Genomic DNA, 21,129 nt, shown 5'->3' on the forward strand with positions numbered 1-21,129 from the left:
CACAAATGTTTTGGGGATCTCTGCTAGTTAAATGATTAACACCAGACAAAAATATTGCATTGTATCATTCCTTGTTGAAAGCAATATATTGTTCTTTAATAATAAATATTAAAAGAAAAAAAACACTTTGTAAACTAAGTCAAGGACTCATTGATAGCTGGCTATAAAACATTTATTGCAAATTCCTTGTTAGTAATATATAGTAATTAGTTATCAGGCCTGACAAACAATACGCACTTGTTCATGACTTTGTTACAAACCTTTCTTCTTTATTCTGGCAGATGCATTCTCCAATGATCTCTTTTATTTCTGGATCTGTGACCTTGCCAAAGCTTGCTGGTTTTACACCCTGAAAAGTTAGAGCATAAAGTTGCACAAACTTGGTCATTTTTGCCACTGGATAATATTCCTCCGAGCTTCAAAGTATTCACAATCAATTACCAAAATCAACACAAAATACAAATTGTAGTATAGTTTGAATGCGGATTCTCCAATCATTGAACTCAATGCTAGTATCACTGATACTTTTAGTATCACTAAAGTACAACCAGCAATTCACAAAAATCATCTTGATTCAATGGGAGCATTCCATCACAATATTTGTCATTTTACAGAAACACAGACAAGATGGAACGCCGAAAGAACATTTATTGATTAAAAACATTTAAAACTAAATGTGAAGAAGTAAATAAGAAATACAAATACACACATTAAAAGGAAGAACCAATGTTATCTTTCTCACTATATTGGTGCTCCAGAGAATGCCACAGCTGCAAAACGCTTCCTGTTCAGTGATCAATTTTCCAGCAGAAACTCAAAGAAGCCAAATATAGTACATATATTAAATGGAAATGTACTCATGCACTAGACAGCCAATAGCCTTTGTCTCCATCAGACCCTATTAAAGTACTCTACAATTTTGTACAACTATACAGACAATAAACATAAGAACACCTGCCCCGCCATTCAATAAGATCATGGCTGATCTGTCGTGGCTCAGTTCCACATTCCCACCCTCTCCCCATAACCCTTAATCCCCTCGCTTATCAAAATCTCATCAAACCGCGTCTTAAAAATATTTAGCGAGGCAGCCTCCACCACTTCAAAGGGCAGAGAATTCCAGAGATTCACCACCCTTTGAGTGAAGAAATTCCTCCTCAACTCTATTCTAAACCACCCCCCCCCTTTATTTTGAGGCTATGCCCCCTAGTCCTACTGTCCTCTGAGCGGGAAGAGTCTCTCCACCTCTATCTTATCCATCCCATTCATCATCTTATATGTCTCAATGAGATCTCCCCTCATTCTTCTAAACTCTAACAAGTACAAGCCTAGTTTATTCAGCCTCTCCTCATAGCTCAACCCCCTCAACTCCGGCATCAGCCTAGTAAACCTCCTCTGCGCTCCCTCCGAGGCCAAAATATCCTTGCGTAAGTGCGGCGACTAGAACTGCACACAGTACTCCAGCTGTGGCCTCACCAGTGCCCTATACAGCTGCAGCAAGACCTCCCTACTTTTATATTCAATCCCCCTTGCTATGAAGGCCAGCATCCCATTAGCCTTCCTGACCACCTGCTGCACCTGCAGGCTGGGTTTTTGCGACTCATGCACAAGGACCCCGAGGTCCCTCTGCACCGTCGCCTGCTGCAGTTTTTCGCCACGTAAGTAATAGTCCTTCCTACTATTATTCCTATCAAAGTGGACCACCTCGCACTTGCCAACATTAAATTCCATTTGCCAGTTCCTGGCCCATTCGCCCAGCCTATCTAGATCCTTCTGCAGACTCTCCACACCCTCCGCGCAATTTGCCGTTCCACCAATCTTGGTGTCATCAGCAAATTTCGACACCATACACTCGGTTCCCTCCTCCAGATCATCTATATAAATGGTAAATAGCTAAGGCCCCAGCACCGACCCCTGGGGCACTCCACTAGTCACCAACCGCCAATCCGAATAGCACCCATTGACCCCCACTCTCTGCCTCCTATTTGACAGCCAATCCTCTATCCACGCTAACACCCTACCCCCAACTCCATGCCCCCTTACCTTCTGCAATAACCTCTTGAGGTACCTTGTCAAACGCCTTCTGAAAATCAAGACCACATCCACCAGCTCTCCACCGCCCAAGGCACATCCTCATAGGACTCCAATAAATTTGTCAGACACGACTTCCCCTTAATGAAACCGTGCTGCATCTGCTCTATCAAGCAATTCCCCTCAAGATGCCTCGCTATTTCCTCCTTGATGACGGATTCTAACATTTTACCTACAACAGACGTTAAACTAACCGGCCTATAATTCCCTGCCTTTTGCCTGCCACCCTTCTTAAACAACGGCGTAACATTAGCCGTTTTCCAATCTTCTGGCACTTCCCCGGAATCCAGCGACGTTTGGAAAATAACCACCAAGGCATCCACCATCACCTCCGCCATTTCTTTCAGAACCCTCGGATGCATTCCATCCAGTCCTGGGGACTTGTCCACAATCAGTCCCTCCAGTCTGTCGAGCACCGCCTCTCTAGTAACAATAATGTCATTGAGACCCTCCAGTCCTACCATCTTTCCATCGCTAACACCCAGCAAATTATTCACGTCCTCCTCCGTGAAGACCGAAACAAAAACGTTATTCAAGGCCTCAGCCATTTCCCCATCCCCTACCACTAAGTCCCCCCTCTCATCCTCTAAGGGTCCAACGTTCACCCTAGCCAGCCTCTTCTTTTTTATATATTTATAAAAACTCTTGCTATCCTTTTTTATATTAAGCGCTAGCCCAGCTTCAGTTTCTCCTACCCTTCTTTATCAACTTCTTTGTCAATCTTTGTTGACATTTAAACCTCTCCCAATCCTCTTCTCGCCCACTACTCTTAGCTACTCTAAACGCCTCCGCTTTTAATTTAACACTTTCCTTCACCTCCTTCGTTATCCATGGCTTATTACCTCTCCTCCTACCGTCCTTTTTAACCATCGGAATAAATTTCTGCTGAGCACCAAGAAAGATCTCCTTAAAGATCCTCCACTGCTCCTCAGCAGACCTACCTTCCAACGTGCTCCCCCAGTCAACATTCACCAATTCTTCTCTCATCCTACCGTACTCCCCTCTGTTCAAACAAAGGACGCGTGTCCGGGAACCCACTTTCTCCTCCTCCATCTGCACCAGAAACTCCACCATACAATGATCACTCTCCCCAGAGGATCCTTCACCACAAGGTCCCTAATTCTACCCGCCTCGTTACATAACACCAGATCCAAGATAGCTCACTCCCTCATCGGCTCCAACACACACTGTTCAAGGAAACTATCCCAGCAGAATTCCAAGAACTCCTCCTCGAGCCCACTGCGTCCAACATGGGTCGACCAATCAATATGTAGATTGAAATCCCCCATAATTATCGCCCAGCTACAAATGCTGTGATAAGAATACATGCACTTATATATTTAAACAAGCACTAAAAAATGCAAGATTCTTCTTTATTATGCTTATTTAGATCATTAATTGTTAAATATTTGCTCGTTTTCCCTTTTTAACATGTAATCTTTGCAAAATTGCTTTACTGACGTACTTTCTTTTGCCTTTCATTTCATGCCTTTCAAGCATATTCACAGCTTATACTAAGGGAGCTCACATATCGGACTGCTCAAATTCAATAAGTCCATCAGTGTTCTACTTAGCACTTGTATGCATTATGCACACAGTCAAGTGCTTAACGTGGATATAACCTTTAATTTGTTTTCATTGTTAGCTTCAATTATGTTAAGTTATTTTCCATCTCAAAGGTAGCAGGACAGGTGGATAAAATGGTAAAGAAAGCACATGAAATGCTTTCCTTTAATAAACGAGATATAGAATACAAAAGCAAGGATGTAATGCTAGAACTGTATAAAATGCTGCTTAAGCCATAGCTGGAATTGTATGTACAAATCTGGTCAACTCATTACAGGGAGGTCATAATCGCTCTGGAGAGACTACAGAAGAGATTTAAAAGAATTTTGCCAGAACTTGAAAACTGCAGCCAATAGGGAAGATAGGCTACATTTTATTTCTTGGAATAGAAGGGGGCAATATGAGGGGACTAGAGTAGTCACAAAGGCCTTCTTCCCTTAGAGAAGTCAATCACTAAGGGGCACAGATTTAAGGTGTTTGGTAAGATTAGAGGGAACATGAGGAAAACCTTTTTCACCCAAAGGGTGAATGCCTGGAATTCACAACCTGGTTTGGTAGTAGAAGTAGAAACCCTCAACTCATTTTCAAAAGGTACCTAAGATCAGCGCCTTAAATGCTGCAACCTGCAAGGCTACAGACCAGGAGTTGGAAGGTAGGATTAGAATGGATAGTGAGATATTTAAAATTTTTAACTAGCACAGACACAATGGGCTGACTGGCCTCTTTCTGTACTGTAATATTTTTATATAGTTTTATACCAAGTCTCCTACAATAACAAATAACTTATTTTCAAGATAGAGGCTACCAAGCCCACCAAGACTTAAGTACTCCTTCTTTACTACCCACCTAGAAACATACTTGAAGACTGCCATTTTGTCACCTGGGAAAGGAGGCCAGGAAGCATTCACCAACTACCTTGCTGCATGGGTTTGAAATAACATGGGCAGTGGCTATTAAGACAGGGGTATTGATTACATATTGATGAATGAAAAATCCAATTTATCCCCAATGTCTAACTCATATCCTCTGCCTATAGTTTTGCAACATTAATCAGTGGAGGTACAGAATAATTATAAAAATACTTCTAAAAAAGTGAGCACCTTTTAATATGCAATTGCAAACTCATATCAGAGAGCATTATAAAATGCCTGCATGGGCTTAAAGTAAGAGCTTTTGTCCAAATCGAATAGATAATTTGATTGATGGGTACCTAATTTGTCACTGGACATTTTAATTGTGGCCAGACAAAAGAAAACCCCATCAAATCAGCAGAAAAGAATTTACATGCATTATTTCTCTCACACAAGCATTAATCTATCAAATAACTTCCATATCATTGATAAGTTGCAGGTTTCACATCAGCCAGATGGAACATATTCATACCCAGTAAAAGTATAACCACAAAGGATTTTGAAGTGGCAGCCATCATTAAATAGTACCACTTTGCTTTACTCAGGTCTCTGACAATAGTTATTGAGTACACAAGCAGAAATTGAGGCACAAGTTACTTCTCTGCTGTTTTAAACTCATGTGAGTAGAAGAAAAATAGAAAGAAGAGACACAAAGCTATGTTAAGTAAATTTCACTCCAAATATGACCTCCAGGCAGTACATTATGATTCCACTGGTCCAACAAAGTGGCTTCTAAGAATGATAATGAGTTCTTCACCTGACGGAATTGCCTCATTTCCTTGGAAAGAGCCAGATAGAGTTCACAGTATGATTTACCAAGAAAGCAACTGTTATCAAGGGAGAATATCTAAACAATCTTTTGAAGGTCAAAAAAACCCCAAAAAACTTGAAAAGTGGAAAAGTGAAATCTGGATAATTTTGTTCAAACAAAAATATGATTTTCCTTTGAACCCTAGTAAAAATGAAGTGTATTGCCAATTTAAACACTGCTAATCCAATTTTACAATGTATATTTTCTTCTTTAAACAAATTAAAATGGTTAATCTTAGTATCAAGGACATAATAGAAAGGACCATTGCACCTTTGAAGGGAACATAAGAAACAGGAGGGGTAGGCCATCTAGCCCTTCGAGCCTGCCCCGCCATTCAACAAGACCATGGCTGATCTGAAGTGGATCAGTTCCACTTTCCCACTTTCTCCCCATAACCCTTAATTCCCTTGTCTATCAGAAACACATCTACCCATGACTTAAATATATTCAGCGAGGTAGTCTCCACCACTTCAATGGGCAGGGAATTCCAGAGATTCACCACAGTTTGAGTGAAGAAGTTCCTCCTCAACTCTGATCTAAACTGCCACACCCCCCCCCCTTATTTTGAGGCTGTGCCCTCTAGTTCTGCTATCCTTTCTAAGTGGGAAGGATCTCTCTACCTGTGCCCTATCTAGCCCCTTCTTTATCTTATACGTCTCTAATTGTGCTTCACTTCAAGAAATGCCACTGTACATTCCATTTTAAATTTCCAACAACCAATGATCTAACTACGTTCAACCTTTTTTAGGCTGATTATTTTGCTATTATTTCGAGTTCCAGCATCTGTAGTATGCTTTTGCATTCAAGTATCTGCTCTTTCCATTTTTTAAATTGAAATTCTACTTTGCAACCTCAAATATAATACGGCTCAGTGTAAAGCAAACTTCTACAAAGTGTAGTTTGATTTAGATGGCACTAACTCCCTTATCGTCCAAATGAGGCTAACAACATGCCCTGAATGCTGTGAATATTTTGGCTATGTGTCATGCCTACTTATTACAAATAGGATCTCAAACCCAGGATTCAAGACACTATTCTCACAGCATGTGGTATGCCTGGCCCCAGATACAGAAACATTCTCTGACCTTGAGGTGTTTTAACACTTCCTGTGAACTTGTCTGAAAAAGATGTTAACGTAAAGCAAACTTTTCAGAATTATCCTTAATTTTACACCATATCATAACTAAATGGCAAGTTTAAAATGTTAGCTTCCCAGTGTTTAACTCGCATCATATGTTCAAACATGGAAGCATATATCCCATGTACTCTTACTCTTTTACACTTTTTGCAAATATCTAGTTCATGGAATATAAATTTTTATAAATTAAATTGTTAAAAGTAAAATAAATGGAAAAGCCTGGTTGAGAAATTGATAAACAACTTTAACGTAATGCCAAATTTAACAAACTTCCAGTTTTAATTAACTGGTGTTTATTTTACAAGATTAAATTTGTTAATGAGAAAAAGCTGAGGATCCTGGAGAGGCCAGTTGTATCCATTCAAATATTAATTATTCATGTGGCTGAGAGTCAAAAGAGTTGAGTTAAAGGAAAAACAAATTAATTTACATTTCTGTTCAAGAGCATCACAAAGTATGCCATGTTGTCAGAGAAATGGGCTATGGGCCCATGCCACTTGGGAGTTCGCTCAGAAAGCAGGCAACTGCAATTTTGCTTTGGTGTAGACTGTCACACTGAATTAAAAGAGCAAACAGGAGATGATTACAAGTCAGAGCTGCACTTTTACGCAGAGAAAATCCTAACTTTATTGTTCAGTGTGGAAAGCGGCTGGACTCAAAAGCTCAATTTGGATTTCATAGTGGAAGAAGCAACTGGAAGTTTTGTCTCGTTCACAGCTGAAGGAAAATATCTATATTAGTCCTCACGGAGTTTTGTTGCAGAAAGCTTATCTATAGATTCCTAGCTTATCCTTCTACCTTTCTTGAATAGTTATATACTATTAGCAATCTTCAAACTCTTTGAAACTACTCCAACGGAAAATGAAAAAAACGTGACCAAAGCCTCTGCTTCTTTCAGCACAATGGACACATTCCATCTGGAAAAGGTGACTTTCCAACTTTGAATAATGCTAACCATTTTCATACTACTTTATATATTATCCTGTTCACAATATCCCTCCTTTCTATTCGTGTAACCTTCACATTACCTGTTTTGTTTGTGAAGACAGATGCAAAGTGCTTTAGCCTATACCTCAATATGAAGGTTGGTTCTTCAATCAGCACACCTTAATATGTTTATAAAGTATTTTAGGGTTAATCTTGATGCTGCCTGATAATCTTCTCCTAACCTCTCCTTGCTTCCTTTTTTTTGCAGTTCCAATAATCTTTGATTATTAACTGAACCTTAATCCCAGGAATGTCATAAAACTTCTTTCTTCTGTTTTATTTTAACTTTTACTTCTTTTGTCATCCAGCCCATTTGGATGTTCTAGCTTTTCCCTTCCAAGAAACTGTCTAACTTATACCTGAACCATCACTTCCCTGAAAGCTCACTATTGCACTGTAATGCAATTTCCAATCTACCTGTACTAGATCCCCACTGAAATGAGCTCCTCCCTCACTAATACCCTACGCAGTTCCAAGAGGCCGCAGCTAAAGTACTGTGTGCAGTTTTGGTTGCCACATTTACGCAAGGATATTTTGGCCTTGGAGGGAGTGCGGAGGAGGTTTACTAGGCCGATTCTGGAGTTGAGGGGGTTGAACTATGAGGAGAGGCTGAATAAACTAGGCTTGTACTCATTAGAGTTCAGAAGAATGAGGGGAGATCTCATTGAGACGTATAAGATGTTGAATGGGATGGATAGGATAGAGGTGAAGAGGCTCTTTCCACTCAGAAAGGACAGTAGGACTAGAGGGCACAGCCTCGGGATAAAGGGGGGGCGGTTTAGAACGGAGTTGAGGAGGAACTTCTTCACTCAAAGGGTGGTGACTCTCTGGAATTCTCTGCCCGTTGAAGCGGTGGAGGCTGCCTCGCTCAATATTTTTAAGACGCGGGTTGATAGGTTTTTGATAGGCAAGGGGATTAAGAGTTATGGGGAGAGGGTGGGAAAGTGGAACAGAGCCACAACAGATCAGCCATGATCTTTGAATGGTGGGGCAGGCTCAAGGGGCTAGATGGCCTACTCCTGCTCCTATTTATGTTCTTAAGAGCACTTCCTTACTTTTACATTCTATTTATTAGCGATAAATGCCAAATGATCTGCTGCACCTGCAATATTAACTTTCTGCAGGACACTTAAATCAAAGCATTTTAAAGTTTCTCTCCATTTAGATAATAAGTTGCCTTTTTACTCCTCTAACAAAAGTGGATAACCACTCATTTATCCATGTTAAATTCCAACAGGCAAATTTTAGCCCACTCACTTAACCCACCTATATCCATTGTAATTTTTTTTCTTCACTCCAACTTATTTTCCCAACTGTTTTAATTTTGGCTATAATACATTCTACCCTTGCATCCAAGCAATTAACATAGATTGTAAATAGCTGAGGCCAGAGAATTGAACCCTGAGGCACATCAATAGTTACAGCTTGCCAAACAGAAAAAGATCAATTTTTCCTCATTTTCTGCTTTTTCTTGGTTAGCCAACCCTCTATCCAAACCAATATATTAACCCGAACCCCTTGGGATCTGTCTTGTGTATTAGGCTTTTGTGTGGCACCCTATCAAATGCCTTCTGTAAGTCTAGATCTACAATGTCCACAGGGCACCCACTATCCACTTTGCTTATTATATCTTCAAAGAACTCCAGCAAATTAGTCAACCATGACCTATCCCTCATAAAACTATGCTAACTCTGATGCATTTTGACACTCAAATGTCCCATTACTACTTCCTAAATAATGGATTAACAATAGACATCAAACTAACTGGTCTATAATTTTCTACATTCTGCTTTTTCCCTTTTTGAACAGGGGCACTACTTTAATCTTTTCCCAATCCACTAGAACCTTTCCAGAATCTAGGAAATTTTTAATTATAACCAATGCCTCCAAAATCTCTGCTGCCATTTTGTTTAAAACCTTAAGATGTAGGCCATCTGGCCTTGGCGATTTGTCTGCCTTTAACCCGATAGTTTACTCAGCTATTGGGAATGGGGGGAGGGGGGTGGGTAATCATGCACAGTGAAAAAAAGATGGTTGTGGTTGTTGAAGTTAAGTCACCTCCATTCCAGGATGCCATTGCAGGAGTTCCTCAGGTTAGTGTCCTAGGCCCAACCATCTTCATTTTCTTCATCAATGATCTTCCTTCCATCATAAGGTTAAAAAAGGGAATGTTCACTTATGATTGCATACTGACAATTGCAATGTGCAGCACCATTTGTGGCTCAGATGCTTATGCAATCTATGCCAAAATGCAGCAAGACCTGGACAATATCCAGGCTTGGACTGATAGTGGCAAGTAATATTTACACCACACAAAGTGGTGAACAATGACCATCAACAGCAAGATAGAATCTAACCACTGTCCCTTCACATTTAATGGCATTACCAACACCAAATCCTCCTCTATCAATATCCTGGGTATACTACTGGCCATATAAATACCATGGCTACAAGTGCAGGTTAGAAGATAGGAATCTTGTGCTGAGAAACTCACCTCTTCTGACTCCCCAAAGCCTGTCCAGCATCTACAAGGCAAGAGAGTGATGGGAGACTCTCCACTGGCTTGGATAAGTGATTCAATAATACAAGAAGCTTGACACTGTCCAGGACAAAGCAGTCTGTTTGACTGGCATCCCACCCATAAACATTCACTGCTTCCAACACTGATGCACAGTTGCAAAAGTGTGGACAATCTACAGGATGCGTTGCAGGAAGTCACCAAGCCTCCTCAAACAGCACCTTCTATACTCACGACCACTACCATCTAAAAAGACGAGGACAGCAGATACATGGGCACACCACCACCACCACCATGCCCACCAAGCACATTAGTTATACTAAGGATGATGACTTCCAACAATACCTCTTTTATTACTTTTGTTATTTGACTCCAAACTTTTCCCTACATTTTTTTTCAGATATTTCTGATATTATTGATGTCCTCTGATCTCATTGCTTTTCGGGTGCATATCCACCCACCAAATTAGTTCAAACATTCCCCAACAATACTAGTTATTGCTTGTATATGGACACTGATCTCAGCTCTTTTCAGGTGAAATCATTACCTCTCATAGAAGTGTGTCTTCCACCAATAAGAATCTGAAATGTTCCCTCCTGCAATACTTCTCCAACCATGCTTTTACTTGCACCTAGTTTTCCTATTTATAAACTCACTAACACAGAGAACTTAATAAGTCTGAGATTACTACTTTGTGGTGTTTATTTCTTTCCTAGTGCCTAAAAAACTTTATCTGAACTACCCCAATACTTTTTATACCCTTGTCATTAGTTTTATCATTGACCACAACTTCTGCTCCTCAGCCCCTCCCCACACCTCTCAGAACATGTGCTTAAATATTGCAGCTAATTACTACCATGGGAAACAGTTTACCCAGCTCTATAAAATCCTGCAGCATGCAGCATATTGGCTGCTTCAAATGCATGCTCAGGCACATGGGCTTAAGTCCAAGCTGCGCCTTTGTCAGAAATCTATAGCCAATTGTCCAGCTTGGATTTAAGCATCAGATTCTGCAACATTGTGTACAAATCACCGCCAAGCAAATTACATCCCAGCAAATAGATTATGTTGACAAAAAAGGCCTGATCTGCACCTTGTACTGTCCCAAAATATTGCTGCACTGCGTAATCAGGCAAAATTTCTACCAGGGAGGCAAGAGACTAAAAGACAAATGGATTGAAAGTGGACATCAGGACTAAAATATAAATCTGTTCAGTTGAATTAATGTACTTCCTAAGCTATCAATATTAAGTTAGAAAAAAAACAGGAATCCATTGTAGGTTTCTTTGTTGCTCACAACCTCAAATTGGACTAAGGCCTTGATGTTCAGTACAGCTTTGAGAATTACAATGCTAAAATACTGCCTAAGGTTGAGAATAAATAGTTTAAAATTCTGAAGCCTGATTGAGATAGCTGCCATGTAAAAAAAATACTGTTTTTTTGGCAACATAAAAAATAAATACAAATTGAGCAGCAAGATTTCATTAGTTGGAAACAAAGTAATAAATGATCATTTCTGAAGATCTACAAGAAAACGAAAGATCCTTGCAATTTGATACCTTGGAACAGTGTTCTAGTCCCAGTGTCAAGGTCCACAGAACAATTACTGCAGCAAAGCTACCGAGGTACTATTATCCATTTTATCTCATCTTGATTTCAAAGGATCCCATTGTTAGCCATGACAATACAAACAATTTATTTCACAGACATCAACTGTTTTACTTTCGAAATTGGGAACACTGCCTACTTTGGATTTCCCATATCTTGTCTGACCATGACAAATAACAGGAACACTACTAATGGAGGGCATCAGAGTCAATGGTGTACTTAATCTAGACAAAATGTTACCAGACCAGACTGACAAACTCTTAAAATTGTCTTGGCTGCTGACATGGGAGGGAGCTGAAACTTGGGGAATGTTTAGTTGGCAAGCACACCTGTTAAATTATTAAAGGATTTCTATCGACAAAAGACATCTCAAAAGTATCCTTAAGGAATGTCTCAGCCTTTTCTTTTTCAAAAATTGTTGAAACCTCAATCTTTCATGTAGAAAATGCGGCGAAGCATGTAGCAAATGGACCATCATTCTTCTTATCAATTTACAGAAAATTGACAGTGATTCTATGGCAACTGCCTAAAACTGCACCAAAGCCTCTCAACAGTAAAAAAAAGTCACTCAAGTGACATTGGACTAGTTGTTCAGAACGGATTCTTTTGGTATGTTTGTGACAAATACTGGATGATACTGGTGCCACAGAAAGAGCCCAATGTACAGAATTTTGCTTGTTAGGGCGTGTCCTGAAATTTACATGAAACAATTCCCTTCTTAGAATCATAGAATCCCTGCAGTACAGAAGGAGGCCATTCCGCCCATCAAGTCTGCACTATGGTCCCACTCCTGTAACCCCTCATATTAAGCCCCACTAATCTCCCTGACACAAGGGTCCATTTAGCACAGCCAATCAACCTAACCCACACATCTTTGGACATCTTCCACACATTTTCTTTTTTACTTAGAAGTTTAATTCTGCTACTGGTCAGAAGCAAATACAGATCTCCACATATCTTGAAGAAATGAAACTTGGACGACTTTGCTGTTGGGGACCCACTTCAAATGGGGAAAGAAGAATCATAGCCACACACTTAACAGCATTTGCTGAATGCTCCACATTTTGAAATTCTGAGATAACACATTCAATGCAAACTTTAATATCTGGGAACGGCAGGGGTTACTGATCATATTAACTATCCAACTCCAGTTAAATGGTTCAAGGTCAAATACGTGCCAAGTTTTCACCACCAATTAAGCTTATTCATATATGAATAAAAAACAGAAGGGTAGAAAAAAGTTGAAAATATAGATTTCAAAGAATATTCTGTGTTCTGTTTGTCAGAAACAGGAGTGGTGGTGGGAGGGGTGTGGGGGAGGGGGTGTGATACAGTAAAGTAGCGATATTACCAAATCACTGCTCAGACACTTGCATCTACTGTTATCAATTTACAATACAATTCTTCATAGAGCAAACTTGTGTAACATTAACAGCTTAGAGGAGGCACACAACATAGTCACTTTCCAAAACAAAATAAGCGTAAACATCATAGTCAATTTGCTTCACAAGCTGGTATGAAATATTGTTGGCACTGTAAATACAGATACACAAGAGCCAAAATTTCCTTTCAACCTATGTTGCTGGACTCCAGAAAATGAGTCATTGCTGTGCTGAACATCTCAAGTTGGCTTGTTCATATGACCTGGAATTTCCAGTTGCTTGCCACTTTAATTTTCTTTACTTCTAATCTCTGTTCTTGGCCTCCTGCAATGACCCAGTGAAATTCAAGGGAAACTTGAGGATTAGCACCTAATCTTTATAGATAGGCACATTACCAGCCTCAACCTTGATTTAACAATTTCAGATCTTCACCATCACTCCCATTTTCTTTTCAACTGCACGTGCTGGTAACGGATAACGAGTACACCAATGACGTAAGTGGTAGACTAAGGGCTGGTGTTCGGGGTGGAGATCACCTCTTGGTACATGGTTAGCGAGTAGTCAGCATCCAAAGGGTCTATCTGCTTTTCTTAGATCAAGTTCCAGGGCCTTGGGAGCCTCGTCTTGGCCAGGTTTCCACTCCTTTTGCTGTAAATCACTTAGATCTCCTCTGGATCTATCCTTTTGTTTCATTACCACCTCATTTTGCCTTTCACTATCATAACTATTTTTATTTAATCATTCCTGATCATGAACCTCACCATTTTGCTCTTTTCCTGTTTTTGTTAAACTTTAATTAACTAATTCAGTTGTACACAAAATAATAAGATGTTGTACACACATTGCAACAAACATTTGCATTTTAACAACTCTACCCTCACAATATGGACAAAACTTTAAAAATGTGAAATTCAGAGTGTTTCAATTTCAGTCTTCAGGCTATTATTCCACACGCCCTGCAAAAATACTCAATGGAATTGTTAAGACATTTACTAAATAAAACAACGTCATTTCAAATTTTTGATCTCCAGATCATAACTTGAGAAGCAATTGTAACCAAAGGCTACTCATGCATAAATAATTCAGCACTACAGATGTTTTTGCTCTCAAGTCAATTAAAAACCCTAGACCAATGAAGACTGCTAAACATAATTCTTACAATTAATTAATTGTAGCATTGCAGCATATTTGTGGAAGACTGGTGGGCATTAGTTAAGCTCAACTGCTGATGTGCCAGAAGCAACAATAGTCTCCTGAAGCTTAACTGATTGCCTCGTGGAAGCAGAGAATTTTTCCAGATCTTTCGCTAAAATGGTTCAGAGACTTTTTTTCTTTCATGTCCTGTTCATCAGAGGGATTAGTAAAACTAGCAGTTGGGATGTATGCTGCACATGCATTCATGGGTGGGTGAGCACTAATGCTGTTGGATGTCTTATTTTTATGGATGCTAATTTTTGTAGCTTCATGTAGTTTTAACACAGGAATCTAGAAAGCGTGGATGTGTTACGTTTGCCTCAACAGTCTTGTGTTTGGCACTTCTTTGAGAAATTACTTCCTTACCGCCAAAACAGGTATACTGTTTTGGATACTGTTGCAGATGGCTCACCAGGGGAAGGTGGCAGCAACCAGGTTCATGGCACTATGGCTGCACAGGAGAGCAGGAAAAAAAGCGGTAGAGGTATAGTGATAAGGGATTCAATTATAAAAAGAACGGACAGGTGTTTCTGCAGAAGCAAATGAGACTCCAGGATGGTATGTTGCCTCCATGGTGTAAGAATGTCTCAGACCAGCTGCATGGCACTCTGGAAGCGAAGGTGAACAGCCAGCTGTCATGGAGTATATAGGTAAAAAAACAGGATGAGGTCCTTCCTACAAGCTGGATTTGGGGAGTTAGGACTTAAACTAAAAAGTAGGACTTCAAAAGATAGTAATCTCAGGATTGCTGCCAGTGCCATGTGCCAGTCAGACAGATGACTGATATCGGTGGGGGACCATTTTGGGAACAGTGATCACAATTCTATAAGTTTCAAGATACTTGTAGAAAAGAAGCAGCCCCAAAGTGAAAGTACTAAATTCGGGAAGGCTAACTACAACAGTATTAGACAGAGCTAGGGAAGGTAGACTAGGGGCGGCTGTTTGAAGGTAAATCCACATCCGATATGAGGGAGTCTTTTAAAAGTCAGCTGCTAATGATTCAGGACAAGTATGCCTCTTTAAAAATGAAGGATGAAGATGGCAAGTTTCAGGAACCCTGGATGACAAGAGAGATTGTGAGCATAGTGAAAACAGATAAGGCTCTAGGATTACAAAGAAAGCAGGAAAGAGCTTAAACTGTGACTTAGGAGGGCAAAAAGGGGCCATGAAATGCCTTTGGCTGGCAGGCAGAATTAAGGAAAATCCCAAGGCTTTTTGTGTATATCAGGAGGAAGAGGGTAGCTGAGGACAGGGTAGGTCCACTCAAGGACAGTGGAGGAAATGTGTGTGTGTGGAGCCAGATGAGATGGGTAAGGTCCTTAATGAGTACTTTGCATAGTATTCACAAAAGGAGAAGAATGTTTTGGATGATGAGTGTAGAAAGGAGGATGTTGACATTCTAGGATATGTTGAGATAAAAAGGGAGGTGGTATTGAGGGTTTGAAAAACATTAAAGGTGGACACATCCCCAGGTCTATCCCAGAATACTGAGAGAAGCGAGGGAGGAAATTGCTGAGGCCTTGGCCAAAATCTTTGTATCCTCTTTAGTCATGGGCAAGGTATCAGAGGATTAAAAAGTAGCTAGCATTGTTCCTCTCCTTAAGGGCAGAAGGGACAACCCAGAAAACTACAGGCCTGTGACCTTACATCAGTGGTGGGGAAATTATTTGAGAAGATTCACAGGGACAAGATGTACTTACACCTGGAAGAGAATAGGCTTATTGACAATAGGCAGCATGGTTTTGTGAAGGGGAGATCATGGCTCACAAACTTGATTGTGTTCTTCGAGGAAGCGACAAGAAAAATTGACCAGGGAAGGCAGTGGAAGTTGCATACATGGACTTCAGTAAAGCCTTTGATAAAGTTCCTCACAGCGGACTAATACAGAAGGTGAAGTCATATGGGATCTGAAATGAGCTGGCAAGATGGATACAAAACTGGCTTGGGCATAGAAAGCAGAGAGGCGCAGTGGAAGGGTACTTTTCTAACTGAAGGTCTGTGACAAGTGGTGTTCCACAAGGATCAGCGCTGGGGCCTTTGTTGTTTGTAATATACATATATAAATGATTTGGAGGAATGTACATAGTCTGATTAGTACATTTGCAGATGATACAAAAATGGGGGGAGGAGTGAATCATGAGGGGGATTGTCAGGGGATATAAATCGACTGAAGGCCTGAGCCGAAAGATGGCAGATGGAATTTAACCTGGATAAATGTGAGATGATGTGATTTGCAAGGTCTACTGCAGAAGGAAAGTAAACATTAAATGGCAGAGCCTTTTCGATAAGCGAGGGGATTAAGGGTTATGGGGAGAGGGCGGGAAAGTGGAACTGAGCCACGACAGATCAGCCATGATCTTATTGAATGGCGGGGCAGGCTCGAAGGGCTAGATGGCCTACTCCTGCTCCTATTTCTTATGTTCTTATGTTCTTATGTTCTTAAGAAATATTAGCATACAGAGGGATTGAGGCATGCATCTCCGCAATTCCCTGAAGATGGCAACTTAGGTGGGCAAGGTGGTGTATGGCATGCTGTCTTCATCTGTCAGGGCTCATCAATTTATCATAAATATTGAGTTAACCTCTCACGCGGTAAACAACAATTTGAAACAGCATTTGACTCTTGTAAAGCCATTCTCTGTTTCAACCATTTTCTTTGCTTAGTCAGAAATTATTTCAGATCTTCATTCATTCCTGAAGCTTGCTGAAACTTGTTCATTCCATCCACATATCAGGGATAAATAAATATTAATAGCTTTGATTTACTTTTCTGTAACAACTGATGCAAATACAAAAGTCCTCATTCTCTGTCTTTCTGGTCAAATTAGGTAAATGCATATTATCTAATTAGCAAGCCAACAAGACATGGAAGTCATGCCTAACTTTCTGGAGCATTTGGACAGCGTCACTTTCTCTTTTTTCAAATGTGGAAAAGAAACTACTTGAAACCAAATATATACAGCACAAAAATTCCACCCCCCCCCCCCCCCCACCCTGCCCAACCAGAAACAATAGTTGAATTCATTTTTAACAAGTTATGCCTCAGTTTGAGATAAGGCACAAACAGTGAGCTAAATTTTCTGTCCAAGAAATGCAGCAAGCCATCATTCAGAAGTATTTGTTCTGAAATCAAAGGTTGTTTTAAGGGATTTATATTGGTAAATATTAGAAATAAGGTATTGTTTTAAGTGGATTTAATTTAATGTTTCTGTATAAGAAAGGGTAAATCAATATTAGAGTCATGCTGCACAATGATGTTTGCATGTGTGATTATTCGGTCAATTGAAATTATGCTTCTATTGTACTTGAAGAAGGCTACAGCATGAAAAGTAAATAAGCCAGTAGACAGTGTGTGACCAATGCTCAGCAGCCAGGATACTTTTAAGGTAGAAAGGCTTTTGAGTTTAATTTTAACTAAATTGTTTGCAGTTGAAGATAAGACACCAGGTAGTGAACATCTCCACCAGGAAAAGACAAGCTGGTCAGGGCCAGTAAGCTGCAAAGAGGCAGGCCTCCCAAATAACCAGATACAGTCCAGATAACCAGGGAATTGGGACATAATGAATAATTGTGGAAGACAGAAATTAAGAGAACAGAGACCAAGGTACTATTCAGAAGAATTCAAGAAAAAAAACGAAGTGCTGTGAATGAAGAGGCAGCTTCAGTGATCAGATTTAAAGTGGAAAAAACAGAGTCATAATGGATTACAGCATGGAAACAGGCCCTTTAGCCCAACTTGTCCATGCCGCCTTTTTTTTTAAAACCCTTAAGCTAATCCCAATTTCCCGCATTTGGCCTATATCCCTCTATACCCATTGTACCCATGTAACTATCTAATGCTTTTTAAAAGATAAAATTGTACCCTCCTCTACTACTACCTCTGACAGCTTGTTCCAGATGCTCACCACCCTGTGTGAAACAAATTGCCCCTCTGGACACTTTTGTATCTCTCTCCCTCACCTTAAACCTATGCCCTCTAGTTTTAGACTCCTCGACCCTCAGGAAAAGATACTGACTATCTACCTTCTCTATTCCCCTCACTATTTTATAGACCTCTATAGGGAAAAACAGACTTCAGAAGTAACTCAAAAATGTGATCCTTTCTTAAAACAGACTGGGAATTGAAAGTTAAAGCAATTGTGAAGAATTGGCAAGACAAAGGAACCCTGGTGCGAGAGTTGTAAAACTTAGATGCTGGATACTTTGGTAAAAATAGAGCGGAAGCTTTACTTGAAAGAGTAATTTGGAAAAGCTGGACTGGATTCAGAATGCAAATGGCTGATAGGAAGCATTGTGGGGAAAGATGATTTTAAAGCTTTTTTCCAGGGGGTGGGGTGGAGTTGAGTTTGAAAACTCTCATGTGACAATCATTTGAGGGGATTTTGAGGAGAAAACCACAGACATCCACTTGGGTTCAGGGTGGAGTGTGTGCTTCGCCACAACCAGTTTGTGTGTTTAACTGGATTGTGTAACTGAGGCCATTGTAGCTTAAAATATACCGTGTAACCTGTGTTAACCTTGAAATCTCTATCTCTGTTAAGCTACGGGCGAGGGGGGTATAAAGGAATATTGAATCACAATCCAACTTTTATGCTGAGGTTTTTTTTCTTACTGTTAAAACTAATTAGCAGTCTTGTGACTCTGTCCCTTTTCTTTTCCTTGGAAAAAGTAAATGCTATGGTCTTTTGAGCTAGAGTTCCATTCGGGAATCTTTCTGTCCATTATATAAACTGGGATGGTAACATGTATTATGAAAGCACTCCCAACTGATACTGTTGCTTGACATTTGCCAGACACTTCTCATGGTAATACTGCCATGTAAACTTTGTTCAGCTATTCAGAAAGAGCAGTTTTCTTCGATAACGTGGAAGCAAGTTGATGCAGATTGTTCAGGATTTCCAGAATTGTCTGGACATGTTGTCAGTGGAAGAAAACATTGTGAGCATTACTTCAGCTTCGGGAGGATCTATTTTTTAGTATACCTTTACAAGGTCTATGACCCCAAACATACCCCTCTTCATTCCTTGCTTAATTTCATTCAATTTGATGCCTTCCTGCTGGTGTTGCTTCTGAAAGGTTGCTAGTTTCTGGTCATGATCTTGTTCATCTGAACTACACACTGCCACACAGATTTTAAAGTGCATCATGAACTCAGAAATTTTTCAGGAGCTGCAGAATTTCCAAATGGCATTCACAATGATCTGCATCTTCAAAATAATGCTGAAAAGGTAATCTGATCCAACTTCATCTCAAATCTAAAATCTGTACATCATTTTACGTTGACAAAAACTGTTCCACTTTCACAAGCTCAGGGTTATCATTTCTTTCATCAGCATACTGAAGAGGTCTTGTCAGTTAGGACACTAAATAGTATAATTTTCCCATCAACAATTTCATCACTGCAATTCTTCAAGTCCTTTTACAGTTAATACCAGTTATACTGCTGGCAACTGCGTACACATGATCATTTTCAAGTCCACATCTTTGAGGGCATCCTGAAATTGGGCCTCGCATCATGTTGAGAGCTTCACTTGCAATGCTGTCAATAATCATTCACTGGTTGTGCACTTTGTCATTGTTAGTGTCTAGAATAGATTGTCAGCTACATGGTGGTATTTTAATTTCAATTCATACTTCTGGCTGATCTTTGGATTTTTAAATGCTGACTTCTTTCTTCAATGGCATCACTTCTATCTTGAACATCTGAAGCACTTTGCCAACTGGGTCAATCAGCCTTGTGCTTATTCGCAGGTAAAATGTTCTTTTACATTCTTTCCTAGGATGTGAACATCATTGGCAAAACCAGCATCTGCTGCCTATCCCTACTTGCCCTCGTGTAGGCATCGGTGAGCAGTTTGGAACCAGACTGCAGTCCATTTGGTGTAGGTACATTCACAGTGCTGTTAGGGAGCCCCAGGTTTGTGACCCAGCAGCAGTGAAGGAACAGTGATACAGCTCCAAGTTAGGATGGAAGGGAACTTTCAGGTTGTGGCTTTCTCATGCATTTGCTATCCTTATTTATCTGGGCACTAGAGGTCAAGTTTGGAAGGTGTTGTCTCAGAAGGCTTGAGTAGTTGCTATGATGCATTTGATGCATGCTGCTGCCTCTGCATCAGTGGTGTGGTAGTGGTATGTCAAAAAGCTTGTATACAGGTGTAGCAAGTAATTAGCAAAGCTAATAGAATCATTTAGCGAGAGGGGGATTGATCACAAAAGTAGAGTGGAGCCATGCACAGGGCATTGGTGAGACCTCATCTGGGGTACTGTGTACAGTACTGGTCTCCTTACATCAGATATAAATGCATTTGCAGTTCAGAGAATGTTTACTAGATTAATACCAGGAATCAGCAGGTCATCTAATGAGGAAATATTAGGTTTGTATGCCCTACAAGAGTAAGGGACAACTTGGTCAAAATTTTAAGATCCTGAGGGGTGCTGACAAGGTGGATGTGGAGAGGACATTTCCCCATGGGGGAATCTACAACTAGGAGTTCAACGTTTAAAAAAAAAGTCACTCATTTCAGACAGAGATGAAAAGAAATTTCTCTCAAAAGGGTTGAAAGCCTCTGCAACTCTCTTCCTCCAAAGACAGTGGAAGCAGAGTCTTCAAATATTTTTAAGGCAGAGCTAAATGGATTCTTGTTTAACAAGGGGTGGAAAGGTTATTGGGATATGCAGGGATTGAAGTTACAATTAAATCAGCCATTACCTTATTGAATGGCACAGCAACTTGAGGGATCTACTCCTGCTCCTAATTTGAATATTTGTATGAATATTTAGGTGGTGAATGGAGTACTAATCAAGGTATTTTTGCCCTATGTGTTGAGTTCCTCAAGTGTCTCTCAATCCTCTGGCCTGCTCTTGTAGCAATAGTATTTTAATGTCTGGTACAGTAAAGATTATTAAAATGACAACTTCCAGAA

The 21,129-nt window shown here is 40.1% G+C and overlaps 1 protein-coding gene across 9 annotated transcripts in view; it reads right to left on the minus strand.

Moving 5' to 3' along the window:
- Positions 1 to 21,129, minus strand: part of wnk2 (WNK lysine deficient protein kinase 2) — a 193,739-nt gene that overhangs the window by 104,708 nt on the left and 67,902 nt on the right. For 8 of the 9 annotated variants that reach the window (XM_080182377.1, XM_080182406.1, XM_080182369.1 and 5 more), the window contains exon 5: positions 261 to 349. The exons of the other annotated variant lie outside the window; for it this stretch is intronic. In XM_080182377.1, the coding sequence (XP_080038503.1) occupies positions 261 to 349 (89 nt within the window). The remainder of the gene's footprint in view (positions 1 to 260; positions 350 to 21,129) is intronic. 9 annotated transcript variants of the gene reach the window in all.

This window comes from Carcharhinus amblyrhynchos, chromosome 3 (assembly GCF_965287045.1).
Source record: "Carcharhinus amblyrhynchos chromosome 3, sCarAmb.v2.hapA, whole genome shotgun sequence".
NCBI classification, from domain to species: domain Eukaryota; kingdom Metazoa; phylum Chordata; class Chondrichthyes; order Carcharhiniformes; family Carcharhinidae; genus Carcharhinus; species Carcharhinus amblyrhynchos.